Here is a 15,578-nt window from a genome sequence, read left to right on the forward strand (position 1 = left end):
AAGGGGCATCAAAATTCTAAGTAGAGACAGGCCCAATGAAGGGTAGTAATAGACCCGTTGAGTGTTTTGGCCAGGTACCATCCGTCCATCCTTTCTTCCTGCCTCAGGTATCCTTGGAGTGGCACTAGTGTTTTTTTTTGTTTGTTTGTTTTGAGACAGTCTTGCTCTGTTGCCCAGGCTGGAGTGTAGTGGCACAATCTTGGCTCACTGCAACCTCTGCGTGCCGGGTTCAAGCGATTCTCCTGCTTCAGCCTCCCGAGTAGCTGGGACTACAGGCACATGCCACCATGTCCCACTAATTTTTGTATTTTTAGTAGAGGCAGGGTTTCACCATATTGGCCAGGCTGGTCTCAAACTCCTGACCTTGTGATCCGCCCTTCTCAGCCTTCCAAAAGTGCTGGGATTACAGGCGTGAGTCACCGTGCCCAGCCATGGCACTAGTTTTAATGCCTCAGTTGCCCTGCCTCCCTCCTAAGTAGATGTTAAAGGCTACTGCTGTCTGCCCATGTACACATGTTACACTTACCAATGCGTAACTTTAGCAGTAGAGTCTGTGGATCTGTGGAGTTCTAGTGTGGTTTTTCTCTCCAGTTGTTAAGCTCAAGGGAAGCAAATGTCTTACTCTCACGTATTCCTCACATATAGCACATGGTAAAACTTTTTTTTTTTTTTTTTGAGACAGTCTGGCTCTGTTGCCCAGGCTGGAGTGCAGTGGCGCATCTCAGCTCACTGCAAGCTCCGCCTCCCGGGTTCACGCCATTCTGCCTCAGCCTCCCCAGTAGCTGGGACTACAGGCGCTCGCCACCATGCCTAGCTAATTTTTTGTATTTTTATTAGAGATGGGGTTTCACCATGTTAGCCAGGATGGTCTCGATCTCCTGACCTCGTGATCTGCCTGCCTCGGCCTCCCAAAGTGCTGGGATTACAGGCGTGAGCCACTGTGCCAGGTTTTTTTTTTTTTTTTTAGAGACAGAGTCTAGCTCTGTTGCTAGAGTGCACAATCACAGCCTACTACAGCCTCCAACTCTCCAGCTCAAGCAATCCTCCCACCTCAGCCTCCCGTGTAGCTAGGACTACAGGCATATGCCACCAGCCCGGCTAATTTTTGTATTTTTTGTTGAGACGGGGTGTCGCCATGTTGCCCAGGCTGGCCTCAAACTCCTGGGCTCAAGTGATCTGCCCTTCTCGGCCTCCCAAAGTGCTGGGATTGCAGGAATGAGCCACCATGCCTGGCCAAAACATTTTATTGATTAATTTGTGCTCTATGTGTTGACAATGGTGCTTCCTTGCTGTTCTCCCACCAACTCACTGGCAACGGGTTATAAACCCTTTTTCAGATCCTACTAGGTGTCAGCCTACTTCCGGCTGGGGGAAGATGGTCATAGCTAGAGGGGAAGAATTAGTTCAGTGATGAGAACATGGTTGGTTCCTGCCTTCAACAAGCTTTCAATCTAATGCCTGATTTTTTTTTTTTTTTTTTTTTTTTTTGAGACGGAGTCATGCTCTGTCGCCCAGGCTGGAGTGCAGTGGCCGGATCTCAGCTCACTGCAAGCTCCGCCTCCCGGGTACACGCCATTCTCCTGCCTCAGCCTCCCAAGTAGCTGGGACTACAGGCGCCCGCCACTTCGCCCGGCTAGTTTTTTGTATTTTTTAGTAGAGACGGGGTTTCACCGTGTTAGCCAGGATGGTCTCGATCTCCTGACCTCATGATCCGCCCGTCTCGGCCTCCCAAAGTGCTGGGATTACAGGCTTGAGCCACCGCGCCCGGCCATGCCTGATTTTTTCAAGAACAATTCAGAACGGTCTGACAAGGGATTTTTTTGTTGTTGTTATTTGTTTTTTTTTCCCTGCCTTTCGGCCTCAGAGGCCATCTGGGAAAAATAGTTTAGAATTTCCCTGCCATGGCCGGGCGCGGTGGCTCAAGCCTGTAATCCCAGCACTTTGGGAGGCCGAGACGGGCGGATCACTAGGTCAGGAGATCGAGACCATCCTGGCGAACACGGTGAAACCCCGTCTCTACTAAAAAATACAAAAAACTAGCCGGGCGAGGCGGCGGGCGCCTGTAGTCCCAGCTACTCGGGAGGCTGAGGCAGGAGAATGGCGTAAACCCGGGGGGCGGAGCTTGCAGTGAGCTGAGATCCGGCCACTGCACTCCAGCCCGGGCGACAGAGCCAGACTCCGTCTCAAAAAAAAAAAAATAAAATAAAAAATAAAGAATTTCCCTGCCATTTCCCTGCTGTGCGGGGAGGAATATTTGAAATCGGACCTGGCGGGGTACCAGCAGGCAGCACAAGCAGGTGGGGTAGAGAGGGGCAGGACGAGGCCCCAGGAGCCGTCACCATAGCAACCCAGCCTGCTATCTAGTAGCTTATACCACCCACGTGGAGTAGCATACACTACTTTGTAATATCGTGGTTGTATCGTGAGAACTTTAAGATTTTGCAGTTCCCTATGGGCAGGAGTCCTGTTTGCTGCTACTTTACTGTACTAGGCTTAGAATATTTTATGAAAATAACTGACAGATCAGCCTCTGAGAAATTCAAGCCCCTCCTTCCCTTCCGGGACGGAGGATCATAGAGCTGTATGGCGCAGCGAGGCCTCCTGGCGCCATCGAGACGCGCAGAGGACGGCTAGAGCGTTGCTCGCCGAGGGACTTCCTCTTCGTTAGTCCTCCTTCCCAACATGGCGCAGTCTATTAACATCACGGAGCTGAATCTGCCGCAGCTAGAAATGCTCAAGAACCAGCTGGACCAGGTAGTGACGGGCCCCATAGGCACCTCTTTCCCGCTCTACATCCCCCTTGCCCACGCGTACTTCCTTGCGCCCGGTCCCAAGTTGGGAGCCTACCTTGCCCAGGCGAAACCTCTATCCGGTCCCAGGACCCGCCCCCTCCCCGGCCGCTCTCCCTTTTCCCCATAGCCCTCTCATTGACCCGCTATACCCGTCCTCTGTAGGAAGTGGAGTTCTTGTCCACGTCCATTGCCCAGCTCAAAGTGGTACAGACCAAGTATGTGGAAGCCAAGGACTGTCTGAACGTGCTGAACAAGAGCAACGAGGGTATGGGGTAGGGGGGTGAGGGCAACCTAAAGTGGCAAGCCTGCTTCTCTCGTCCCACCTCCTAATCCAGTTTTTCTTACCTGAAACGAGAAAATCCATTACATATCGTATACCGCTTCATGAACCCTTTGCATGTTGCCTACCTAGAATTGAAATGTACAAGACGTTCCTCTGCTTCTATTGCCCCTGTTTCCGTTCTTTTCACACTGTCTGTGGGTGCTGTGCCCTCTTGGAACTCTCTTTAACGTCTTACATTGGAGCCACTAACCTTCCCCAGGTGTTTGTCTTCATTGCTTTCACAGGGAAAGAATTACTTGTCCCACTGACGAGTTCTGTATCCTTTCCACAGGAACGGCTACCTGCTGCCTTCTCCCTTTCTCCCTCACTCCTCCAAAAAGCAGGGAGGGGGATTGTTTTGATTACTTCAGTACTTCAGATTATCCTCTCCCCACAATGATTTTGATAACACCCTTTTTTTTTTTTAAAGACGGAATCTTGCTCTGTCGCCCAGACTGGAGTGCAGTGGTGCGATCTCGGCTCACTGTAACCTCCGCCTCCTGGGTTCAAGAGATTCTTCTGCCTCAGTCTCCTGAGTAGCTGGGACCGCAGGCACGCGCCACCACGACTGGCTAATTTTTGTATTATTAGTAGAGATGGAGTTTCACCATATTGGCCAGGCTAGTCTCGAACTCCTGACCTCGTGATCTGCCTGCCTTGGCCTCCCAAAGTGCTAGGATTACAGGCGTGAGCCACTGCCCCCGACCAAGAGTACTCTTATTACACACTTTGTAGCTCTTTTATCTAACTTCACACCAACATCCAGCTAATGCCTTGTGAACACCAAGGAGTATGTATAGTTGAGATGTAATATTTCCCTTTGCTATTTGAGAACATTAATATGGAGATAAAGCTGGTGGTTTACACTTTGCTAATATCTTAGAAGATATAGGTAATAGACAAAAATAGGAGGATATAGGAACAGGGAGGTTGGCTCTGTTAATTGTGGCTCATTTCTAAACTGTCACTAAGAAACCTGGATTGTGTCCACTTGTTCAGTGTTTTACTTGAATGAACAAGTTATGGCAGTAGGGCACCTTTAATCTGTAGTCTGAGAACTGACAGGCTAAAAGGAGCACAGGAATAGTAGTGTAGTAGGGAATGGTTAAAAAAAAAATTAGGCCGGGCGCGGTGGCTCAAGCCTGTAATCCCAGCACTTTGGGAGGCCGAGATGGGCGGATCACGAGGTCAGGAGATCGAGACCATCCTGGCTAACACGGTGAAACCCCGTCTCTACTAAGAAATACAAAAAATAGCCGGGCGAGGTGGCAGCGCCTGTAGTCCCAGCTACTCGGGAGGCTGAGGCTGGAGAATGGCGTGAACCCGGGAGGCGGAGCTTGCAGTGAGCTGAGATCAGGCCACTGCACTCCAGCCTGGGCTACAGAGCGAGACTCCGTCTCAAAAAAAAAAAAAAAAAAAAAAAATTAGCCAGGCACGGTTGCTCACGCCTGTAATCCCCAGCACTTTGGGAGCCAAGGCTGGCAGATCACCTGAGGTCAGGAGTTCAAGATCAGTCTGGCCAACATGGTGAATCCCCGTCTCTACTAAATATACAAAAATTAGCCGGGCGTGGTGGCACACACTTGTGATCCCAACCACTCCGGAGGCTGAGACAGAAGAATCACTTTAACCCGGGAGGCGGAGGTTGCAGTGAGCCAATAGCGCGCCACTGCACTCCAGCCTGGGCGACAGAGCGAGACTCTGTCTCAACAAACAAAAAAAAAATGAACTTCGGTAGGAATTATCTACTTCATGATTGAGGGTGTTAAGGGAAATGAGGCTGGCTTTCCACTTGTAGTACTCTACAACAGTAGGAAAACATTATATCTAGTCTTTCTGATGGGGCTAATGAGAAGAATTGCAAGAACTGCTTAGAGGGTGAGAGATGGGATGAGGCAGAACAAAAGGGTGTTCCAGCATACATCATTTTCTCCTTAAAGAACCAACTTCTCTGTCTTCTTTCCATTTGGAGTTATTGTTCTAAGGCCTCCAGATTATTCAGTCCTTATGCCTTGAAGCTTTTTGGAAAAGGGTCTTTGGAGGCCAAGCAGACTGGCTGGCGGAATCATGGCTCATGCTGGGCTAGTTTTTGCCTTAATACTTGCTTCTCAGATGTATGTCCCTGGGAAGCTGCATGATGTGGAACATGTGCTCATCGATGTGGGAACTGGGTACTATGTAGAGAAGGTGAGTGAGAGCATGTGGATGCCCCTCTGAACAGGGAAGGGAAATTTAGGGGAAGTTCTAGAGTGCAACATGGCCAGAGGGAGTCTCCTTTTAGCCCCTCATTCACCTCTGATCTTGTAGACAGCTGAGGATGCCAAGGACTTTTTCAAGAGGAAGATAGATTTTCTAACCAAACAGATGGAGAAAATCCAACCAGCTCTTCAGGAAAAGCACGCCATGAAACAGGGTAAGTTTTTCCTGGGGCACCTCTTGACCTTGTCTATCTCCATGATAAAGAACGTGGATTGCAGAGTGAACCACGGGGGTGTCCCCTTTGCTGGAGTAAAACTACGTCTTAGTTTCTCTTTGGAATCTTTAGAATCTGTGTATTGCATAATCACTATCTGTAGATTCCTGGGTTGAGTGTTTGAGAAATTTAGAGGAAGGAAATCATTTTTGTGCTTTGGTGGAGCTCCTTTTTAATGAGGATGGAATGGGGGAATGAGATGAACACACAGGAAGGAATCATGATCCAAATGAACTAAATACCAGCAATTATAACCCTGACCGCACATGAGAATCACTCAGGAAGTTTAAAAAGAAAGCCTGGGTCCATGCCAGATTGACTAAATCAACTTGGAAGTCAAGGGAAGGGAAGTTGTACCAAGGTATGTTTTTTTGTTTTAAAAAAGCTCCCCTCTGTTACAATCAGGATTCAGAACCAGTGTTCCGAAGGTAAAAATCTTTCCACATTATAGTTTTCTGATTATGTCAGACTCATTTAATACCAAGTGTGTTCGTTTTTATATCTCTGATTAGCAGGGTTTTTTTTTTCCCCGAGACAGTCTCATTCTCACCACACCCAGCTGTGGTTAACATATTGATTGATGCATTGTAGACCCTAAATTTGTGTTAGCGACCCCACAGTGGATCACTGAGTTAAAGTTTTATTAACAGTGCCAGAAACGGTGGCTGACGCCTGTAATCCCAGCGCTTTGGGAAGCCGAGGCAGGTGGATCACCTGAGGTCAGGAGTTCAAGACCAGCCTGGCCACCATGGTGAAACCCCCGTCTCTACTAAAAATACGAAGTTAACCTGGGCATGGTGGTGCATGCCTGTAATCTCAGCTATTCGGGAGGATGAGGCAGGAGAATCGCTTGAACCCCGGAGGCAGAGGTTGCAGTGAGCCAAGGTCGTGCCACTGCACTCCAGCCTGGATGACAAGAGCAAGATTCCATCTCAAAAAAACAAAAAAGTTGGCTAGGCACGGTGGCTCAAGCCTGTAATCCCAGCACTTTGGGAGGCTGAGATGGGCGGATCATGAGGTCAGGAGATCGAGACCATCATGGCCAACATGGTGAAACCCCGTCTCTACTAAGAAAATACAAAAAAACTAGCCGGTCAAGGTGGCGGGCGCCTGTAGTCCCAGCTACTTGGGAGGCTGAGGCAGGAGAATGGCGTGAACCCGGGAGGCGGAGCTTGCAGTGAGCTGAGGTCCGGCCACTGCACTCCAGCCTGGGCGACAGAGCGAGACTCCGTCTCAAAAAAAAAAAACAAAAAAAAAAAACGTTTTATTAACAAACTGTAGTTAGTTGTCCACCTGTCCTTAAACTTGCCTGTAACTTCTCCTTAACTCTAGGTTCTCCTTTTTGCTCCTAACCTTTGACGCTTCTTTTTTTCCACAGCTGTCATGGAAATGATGAGTCAGAAGATTCAGCAGCTGACAGCCCTGGGAGCAGCTCAGGCTACTGCTAAGGCCTGAGAGTTTTTGCACAAATGGGGCAGAGGGACACGGTTTTGGGCATGGCTTCCTGGTGCTGGGAAGGGTCTTGTGTTTAATGCCAATAAATGTGCCAGCTGGGCAGAATGTTGGTCTTTTCTTGGATTAAGCAAGGGACTGGTGATGAGATGGGGGGGTGGTCGAGAGTGTGGGCCCCGCCCCAGAGCCTGATGCACAGGGTTGATGCGGTGCTCCTCTTGAAGGCTCCACCGCAGGGCCCTTTGACCAGCTGGAAGAAATCCTAGGCTGGGTGTGAGCTGCTGCTCACTCTGCGGAGCTGGTTGCCAAGGCAACGGTTGGCAAGCGGAAGTGGAGCTCCGCTGGCGCTTTCCCTTCCGGGTCGGCCCTCCTGCCTCCCTACCGGGAGAGTCTTATGGGATACCGCTTCCTGCGCGGTCTTTTAACGCTGCTGCTGCCGCCGCCACCCGTGTATACCCGGCACCGCATGCTCGGCCCAGAGTCCGTCTCGCCCCCAAAACGACCCCGCAGCAAACTCATGGCATCGCCCCGAATCGGGACGCACAATGGCACCTTCCACTGCGACGAGGCACTGGCATGCGCACTGCTTCGCCTCCTGCCGGAGTACCGGGTACAGTCCGCGAAAAGTGACCCTGACACTGCGTGCATGCATGCCTCCAGGGTGGATGGCATTCCGCTGACAGGGTCCCTCCGATAGCGCGGGGCATCCCAAGCACCCTTCCTACCCGCCCTGTCTCCCTGAAGTCCAGCTTTAATCTCCTACCCGGCGACCTCTGGCAGCCCCTTCACCCCTGTGTACCTCGCAGGATGCAGAGATTGTGCGGACCCGGGATCCCGAAAAACTCGCTTCCTGTGACATCGTGGTGGACGTGGGGGGTGAGTACGACCCTCGGAGACACCGATATGACCATCACCAGAGGTAGGTTCTCAGATACCATTTATTTAACTTCCTTGACCTCAGCTTTCCTCTGTGCTCCAATTCAGCCATCCACTGCAGTGGTCCGCGTCAGCGAAAATAACTGCCTCATTGTTGAAATCAAACTTCCACTAGGACTACACCATCCTTCCGCCCTGCCTGTTCTTCACCCATCTCCTTGGCCTGGGACCTCCCTTGGTTCTCAGGGAGTCCCTCAGGCCCCTTATCTCATCTCCTTCCTTAGCCAAGGCTTTTTTCCCACCAGCGACTTCATCACCCTGAAGGGATGGCCTGCCCCGCCCCACCTGTGGGCGTTTCTTGTCAGATGGAACCAGAGACTTGAGAAAAGAAATGAGACACAGAGACAAAGTATAGAGAAAGAAAAAGTGGGCCCAGGAGACCAGTGCTCAGCATACAGGGGACCCGCGCCGGCACCGGTCTCTGAGTTCCCTCAGTATTTATTGATCATTATCTTTACTATCTTTTAGAAAAAGGAGAAGTGGCAGGACAATAGGGTCATAGTAGGGAGAAGGTCAGCAGAAAGACATATGAATAAAGATCTCTATGACATGTATAAGTTTAAGGAAAAGTACTGTGCCTTGATGTGCATATGCAAACATCTCCATAAACATTTTCAGTGCATAAAGAGCAGCATTGCGGCTAGCACGTCCCACCTCCAGCCCTAGTCCCACCGCCAGCCCTAAAACAGTTTTCTCCTATCTCAGTAAATAGACTATCACATGGGGAGAAACCTTGGACAATACCTAGCTTTCCTAGGCAGAGGTCTCTGTGGCTTTCCGCAGTGTTTGTGTCCGTGGGTACTTGAGATTAGAGAATGGTGATGACTTTTGACAAGCATACTGCCTTCAGGCACTGGTTTAACAAAGTACATGCTGCACAGCCCCAAATCCATTAAACCTTGAGTCACCACAGCACAAGTCTCTGTAAGGACAGGGTTGGGGGTAGGGTTACAGATTAACAGCATCTCAAGGCAGAAGAATTTTTCTTAGTACAGAACAAAATGGAGTCTCTTATGTCTACTTCTTTTTTTTTTTTTTTTTTTTGAGACAGTCTCACTCTGTCGCCCAGGCTGGAGTGCAGTGGCCGGATCTTAGCTCACTGCAAGCTCCGCCTCCCGGGTTTATGCCATTCTCCTGCCTCAGCCTCCTGAGTAGCTGGGACTACAGGCGCCCGCCACCTCGCCCGGCTAGTTTTTTTTTTTTTTTTTTTTTTTTTGTATTTTTTAGTAGAGACGGGGTTTCACCGTGTTAGCCAGGATGGTCTCGATCTCCTGACCTCGTGGTCCGCCCGTCTCGGCCTCCCAAAGTGCTGGAATTACAGGCTTGAGCCACCGCACCCGGAGTATGTCTACTTCTTTCTACATAGACACAGTAACAGTCTGATCTCTTTTCCCCACATCACCCCAACTAAATAAACCCATCTGTGATTAATCCATTCTGGTGCCCTTGCTGCTGCACCTAACTGCTGGGCCCACATGATTGTGGCAGTTCATGACAGTTCAGATGTGTGAGGTGTTCTACTTCATCTACACCCTTCCAAAGGGAAATCCTTCTTGCTCAAGGGTAGCCCATTCCAATCCTTTTCTTCCCCGTGAAGCCTCTACAGCATCAAACTGATCGTCCCTGCCTCTTCGCAAAAGAAGTTGAGCATTTCTGCAGTCTCCCACCTCAAACATCCTCAGCTCCCTCCTACCAGTTAAGGGAAATTTCTTCCCTTCTGTTGGAGGTTAATCCTCTGTCCTGTTTCCAGTCTATTACTTTCCTCTGGGATTCCTTTTTCTTTTTTTCTTTTTTTTTTTTTTGACACGGAGTCCCCCTCTGTCATTGAAGCTGGAGTGCAGTGGAACGATCTCGGCTCACTGTAACCTCTGTCTTCCAGGTTCAAGCAATTCAACTGTCTCAGCCTCCTGAGTAGCTGGGACTACAGGCGCCCACCACCACACCCGGCTAATTTTTGTATTTTTAGTAGAGACGGGGTTTCACCATATTGGCCAGACTGGTCTCGCATTCCTGGCCTTGTGATCCACCCCCTCTCGGCCTTCCAAAGTGCTGGGATTACAGGTGTGAGCCACCGTCAGCCTATCCTCTGGGATGTCCTGTCACAGTTCCACTAGTGTCTCTGCCTCTCCTTCTCTACAGCCTAAAACTCTTCTCAAGTGTCTTCTATCTTGAAAAGAAACAAAGGTATAAAAACAAAACCCTTCTTCAATTATACCACACCACAAAAAGTAATTATCTTGGAGAGAGGGATTATGATGTTTTAAGTCTCTCTCCTTTTTTCTTTTTTTAGCATACATATTTTGTGTTTTTTTTTTGTTTTTTTGAGACAGAGTCTCGCTCTGTCGCCCAGACTGGAGTGCAGTGGCACGATCTCAGCTCACTGCAAGCTCCGCCTCCCGGGTTCACGCCATTCTCCTGCCTCAGCCTCCCAAGTAGCTGGAACTACAGGCGTGTGCCACATGTCCGGCTAATTTTTGTGTTCTTAGTAGAGACAGAGTTTCACCATGTTGGCCAGCCTGGTCTCAAACTGCTGACCTCAAGCAATCACCTGTCTTGGCTTCCCAAAGTGTTGGGATTACAGGTGTGAGCCACTGAGTCCAGCCTGTATTTACTCAAGATTTAATAATAAAAGTCAGTTAACAAATGGAGCTCCCTAGGTAATTCTGAGATGGACTGGTATTTAGAAATCACGGCTGTAGTTTCTACTTCCCTAACATCTGTTATATCTTTTCTCTATTTTCTGCCCCACTGCTGTTCAAATTCTTGCCTTCTTTATTCACCTGACCATTGCTGGTAATCTTGCATCTGTTCTCCATGCTGGCTGGTGCAATGCTCTAACATGCACCTGCCTGCTTAAAATCCCTCAGTGACTTCGATTACCCACAGATAAAGTCCAGTGGTCTGGCCCTGCCTGCCCTTCCAGCTTTTTCTTTTGCCATTCACGTCTCACACCTGAGCTGCCTTTCCTGAAGTTCTATCAAGAGACTTGTGTCTCAGCCATCATTCATGTTGTTCCCTCTACTTGGAATGCTTTTCCTCTTTTACGCCTTGTCTATCTGGTGGACACCCACTAATTCATCTTTCAGAACTGACCTGAAGGCTCTCCTCTGAACCCTTTCCTCATCCCTTCCTTCCTTTCCCTCGTCTTGTCTAGTGAGAGTACTCGGGGGGTTGTGTTTGTCGGCCTCCGGCAGATGAATCTAAAGGCGAGGACAGTGTCTTGGTTTTTTTTTTTTTTTTTTGAGACGGAGTCTTGCTTTGTCGCCCAGACTGGAGTGCAGTGGCCGGATCTCAGCTCACTGCAAGCTCCGCCTCCCGGGTTTACGCCATTCTCCTGCCTCAGCCTCCCAAGTAGCTGGGACTACAGGCGCCCACCACCTCGCCCGGCTAGTTTTTTTGTATTTTTTTAGTAGAGATGGGGTTTCACCGTGTTAGCCAGGATGGTCTCGATCTCCTGACCTCGTGGTCCGCCCGTCTCGGCCTCCCAAAGTGCTGGGATTACAGGCTTGAGCCACCACGCCAGGCCAGTGTCTTGGTTTTTTATCCTTAATGTCTAATAAAACATAAAATGTGGCAGATAGGAAGCATTGAATTAACCATTGAATGAATGCATGGAGAGTCTAGCCAAGGTGCCTCACCTCAGCCCCACCTCCCTATGCTCCTCAGGTCTTTTACAGAGACCATGAGCTCCCTGTCCCCTGGGAAGCCGTGGCAGACCAAGCTGAGCAGTGCGGGACTCATCTATCTGCACTTCGGGCACAAGCTGCTGGCCCAGTTGCTGGGCACTAGTGAAGAGGACAGCATGGTGGGCACCCTCTATGACAAGGTGGGGACCTGAGGACAGAGATGCCCCCCACATGCATTTCCGGCAGACCACCTGGGAGCAGTGCTCACACAGCACTCAGCACTGGGCCTCAGGGCAGGGTTCCTGGCCTATAGCAGGCCCAACACTCATCCTCTCCCTCAGTCAGGCTCATCTCACAAGGGCATGGTGATACCTCCCCTGCCTACATCCTGGGGTGGTTGTGAGAAGTGGGTGCTGTAATATATGGAAAAAGGCTTTGAAAACCATAAAGCAGCATGACCCCGTCTTTTTCTTGACAAACACAAACAGCAATTGCTCAGCACCTTTGGGTAAACAGAGGGGAGACTGCTTATATGTAGAAGCAGATGGCTCAGAGGTTCTGGCTGCCCTGAAGGTTGAGGGAAGCGTATATTAGGCACTCCTGTAATTCACTAGTGGCACATATATTGGGAAGCTCAGCTGGGAAGAGTTGTATTATGAAACTGTCTTTGGATTCCACCAGTGTCCCCTGCAAGCAGCTTCCTGCTGTTGGGGAGGAATATGGCTAGTGGCCCTGGCATGCAAGTCAGGTCTCACATTACTGAGGACAGACACTTACTTGTTTATAAGTCAAAGCTTAGGTTCAGTCAGCTGTATTTCTTGCAGGTAGGCTGTTGAGTTCAGTTTTCAGTTTTAGCTTGCCCATCTTCTGCCCTCTGTAACTACAGAATTTTTGGAATATCAAGATTTTAGACTGCCTGGGTCAGTTTTCCCTTCCACTGCTGAAGGGTTTCTAAACAACTGACAATTTTTTTTTTTTTTTTTTTTTTTTGAGACAGGGTCTTGCTCTGTCATCCAGTCTGGAGTGCAGTGGCACGATCTCAGCTCACTGCAACCTCTGTCTCCTGGGTTCAAGCAATTCTGCCTCAGCCTCCTGAGTAGCTGGGATTATAGGCGCCTGCCACCACGCCTGGCTAATTTTTGTATTTTTAGTAGAGGCGGGGTTTCACCATGTTAGCCAGGCTGGTCTCGAACTCCTGACCTCAAGTAACCCACCCGCTTTCGCCTCCTAAAGTGCTGGGATTACAGGTGTGAGCCACTGCGCCTGGCCCTAACAAGTGACTAAATTTAACCTGTGTTTATTTATTTATTTATTTTATTTATATATTTTTTTGAGACGGAGTCTCGCTCTGTCGCCCAGGCTGGAGTGCAGTGGCCGGATGTCGGCTCACTGCAAACTCCGCTTCCTGGGGTTACGCCATTCTCGTGCCTCAGTCTCCTGAGTAGCTGGGACTACAGGCACCCGCCACCTCGCCCGGCTAGTTTTTTGTATTTTTTAATAGAGACGGGGTTTCACCATGTTAGCCAGGGATGGTCTTGATCTCCTGACCTCGTGATCCGCCTGCCTCGGCCTCCCAAAGTGCTGGGATTACAGGCGTGAGCCACTGCGCCCGGCCTATGTATTTATTTTTGAGAGACTGTTGCCCAGGTTGGAGTCCAATGGTGCCATCATGGCTTGCTGCTGCTTTGAACTCCTAGGCTCAAGCAATCTTCCCACCTCAGCCCCCCAAGTAGCTGAGACTCTAGGTGCATGCCACCATGCCTGGCTAATGATATGTCTTAATTTTTTGTAGAGAGGGTCTTGCTACGTTGCCCAGGCTGGACTCAAACTCCTGGGCTCAAGTGATCCTCCCACCTAAGCCTAAACCCATGTTTTAACTGAGCATCAGGTTGGGGTCCAAACCAAGAAGTGCTGGGCATAGAAGTTACTTTCTCAGTGCTCTGAGAGTAGCACTTTTCTACATACCACAGGTGTAGTGTTATGGAGGCCTATTTTGTCGGGCAATTTTGCATAAAGTTTCTGCCCCGAGACTCTTGAGGCATTATCCTACCATTTATTCAGACCCAGGAGACAACTGCTGATGTCATGTGGCACATTATGGGCTTCCCTGGAACCCTAACCCAGCAACCAGCTTTTGGTGTCTAATCTCAGACTCATTTTCTCCCTCTTGACTTGTGTTCTCAACCAGAGCCCCTCCTGCACCTCATTAACCATGTCACTGAATACCTACTCACCCCACCTGGAGACTTACCAGCCTTCAACCACAGGGACCCACTCCCACAGAGACCCTCTAGCACCTGGAAGACCCTCTTCCTTGTTCAAAAGTTAGCAGTCCCCTCCCCACACTTGTTGGCTTTGGTTTGGGCTTTGTGCAGCAGAATGAGCATGGATTAGAAACCAGGTGATCTGAATTCCAGTCACAGCACAGTGAGACTCCTGAGCTTCAGCAAGCTGCTGAACTTGCCAGTTCTCCCTTTTCTCATCCAGTTATGTTGAGAGATCCTCACAGGGCTGAGTGTGTATGAACATACTTTGAATCATGTTAAGACTTCACATAAATAGTAGGTAGCCTCAAGAAAGTTTCCCCTGCTGCTGCCTTAGATGTATGAGAACTTTGTGGAGGAGGTGGATGCCGTGGACAATGGGATCTCCCAGTGGGCAGAGGGGGAGCCTCGATATGCACTGACCACTACCCTGAGTGCACGAGTTGCTCGACTTAATCCTACCTGGAACCAGCCTGACCAAGACACTGAGGTAAGGTGGCGTGGGAGGAAACCCTGAGACCTGTAAGAACCTTGGGCGGGGGGAAATGGGAGCATTTATTCCTCCTAAGCCCTAGCAAATTCCAAGTTTGCGCCAGCACCCTGGTTCTGATTCTCATCATTCCCAGGCAGGGTTCAAGCGTGCAATGGATCTGGTTCAAGAGGAGTTTCTGCAGAGATTAGATTTCTACCAACACAGCTGGCTGCCAGCCCGGGCCTTGGTGGAAGAGGCCCTTGCCCAGCGATTCCAGGTATAGGCCTTGGAGGAGGCATTGTGGCTTGGGGATTACTGACTGCCAATCAACAGGTGCTCCTGCTTCTACCCTAAACCCTAAACATTTTCTTTTTTTTTTTTTTTTTTTGAGATGGGATCTCTCTCTCTCTGTCACCCAGGCTGGAGTGCAGTGGCAGACAACCTCAACCTCCTGGGCTCGAGCAATCCTCCCACCTCAGCCTCCTGAGTAGCTGGGACTACAGGCACATGCCACCTCACCCAGCTGATTTTTGTATTTTTTGTAGAGACAGGGTCTCATTTTGTTGCCTAGGCTTGTCTCAAATTCCTGAGCTCAATTGATCCTCCCACCTCAGCCTGCCAAAGTGTTGTGACTACAGGCATAATCATCATGCCCAGCCTACCTTAAACCTTTTAGCTATCCTCTCCCTCTTTCAGGTGGACCCAAGTGGGGAGATTGTGGAACTGGCGAAAGGTGGATGTCCCTGGAAGGAGCATCTCTACCACCTGGAATCTGGGCTGTCCCCTCCAGTGGCCATCATCTTTGTTATCTACACTGACCAGGCTGGACAGTGGCGAGTACAGTCTGTGCCCAAGGAGCCCCACTCATTCCAAAGCCGGTGAGCCCTAGGGAACCACCCTACTGACCTTCAGGCCTGTCTCAGCCTTGTTAAGAGAAGGCTGCCAATTCTGACCTCTGCTCTGCTCCCTCTTTCTGCCCGCTTGTAGGCTGCCCCTACCAGAGCCATGGCGGGGTCTTCGGGACGAGGCCCTGGACCAGGTCAGTGGGATCCCTGGCTGCATCTTCGTCCATGCAAGTGGCTTCATTGGCGGTCACCGCACCCGAGAGGGTGCCTTGAACATGGCCCGTGCCACATTGGCCCAGCGCTCATACCTCCCACAAATGTCCTAGTGTAATAAAACCTTCCACCTCATACTGACCCAGTCCTTGACTCATTCTTGCCCTACACCATTCTGGAAAC

General features: G+C 50.0%; 2 protein-coding genes across 5 annotated transcripts; both read left to right on the plus strand.

The window, feature by feature from the left end:
- The first annotated feature begins 2,657 nt into the window (after nucleotides 1-2,657).
- On the plus strand, nucleotides 2,658-7,147 carry PFDN5 (prefoldin subunit 5). Of its 3 annotated transcripts, XM_005570998.4 has the most exons (6): nucleotides 2,658-2,754; nucleotides 2,955-3,057; nucleotides 3,360-3,391; nucleotides 5,227-5,301; nucleotides 5,422-5,527; nucleotides 6,966-7,147. In XM_005570998.4, exons 1-6 carry the CDS (start codon nucleotides 2,683-2,685, stop codon nucleotides 7,040-7,042), a joined length of 465 nt encoding a protein of 154 aa, XP_005571055.1. In that variant the 5' UTR covers nucleotides 2,658-2,682; the 3' UTR covers nucleotides 7,043-7,147. The 3 variants fall into 3 exon arrangements, with proteins under 3 accessions (XP_005571055.1, XP_073863076.1, XP_073863077.1); XM_074006975.1 differs by lacking the exon at nucleotides 3,360-3,391; XM_074006976.1 differs by lacking the exons at nucleotides 2,955-3,057; nucleotides 3,360-3,391; nucleotides 5,227-5,301.
- A 250-nt stretch (nucleotides 7,148-7,397) lies between these two features.
- On the plus strand, nucleotides 7,398-15,530 carry MYG1 (MYG1 exonuclease). Of its 2 annotated transcripts, XM_045365340.3 has the most exons (7): nucleotides 7,398-7,649; nucleotides 7,846-7,958; nucleotides 11,642-11,801; nucleotides 14,203-14,355; nucleotides 14,492-14,614; nucleotides 15,034-15,215; nucleotides 15,325-15,530. In XM_045365340.3, exons 1-7 carry the CDS (start codon nucleotides 7,434-7,436, stop codon nucleotides 15,506-15,508), a joined length of 1,131 nt encoding a protein of 376 aa, XP_045221275.2. In that variant the 5' UTR covers nucleotides 7,398-7,433; the 3' UTR covers nucleotides 15,509-15,530. The 2 variants fall into 2 exon arrangements, with proteins under 2 accessions (XP_045221275.2, XP_073863075.1); XM_074006974.1 differs by lacking the exon at nucleotides 11,642-11,801.
- The last annotated feature ends 48 nt before the right edge of the window (nucleotides 15,531-15,578 follow it).

This window comes from Macaca fascicularis, chromosome 11 (assembly GCF_037993035.2).
Source record: "Macaca fascicularis isolate 582-1 chromosome 11, T2T-MFA8v1.1".
NCBI classification, from domain to species: Eukaryota; Metazoa; Chordata; class Mammalia; order Primates; family Cercopithecidae; genus Macaca; species Macaca fascicularis.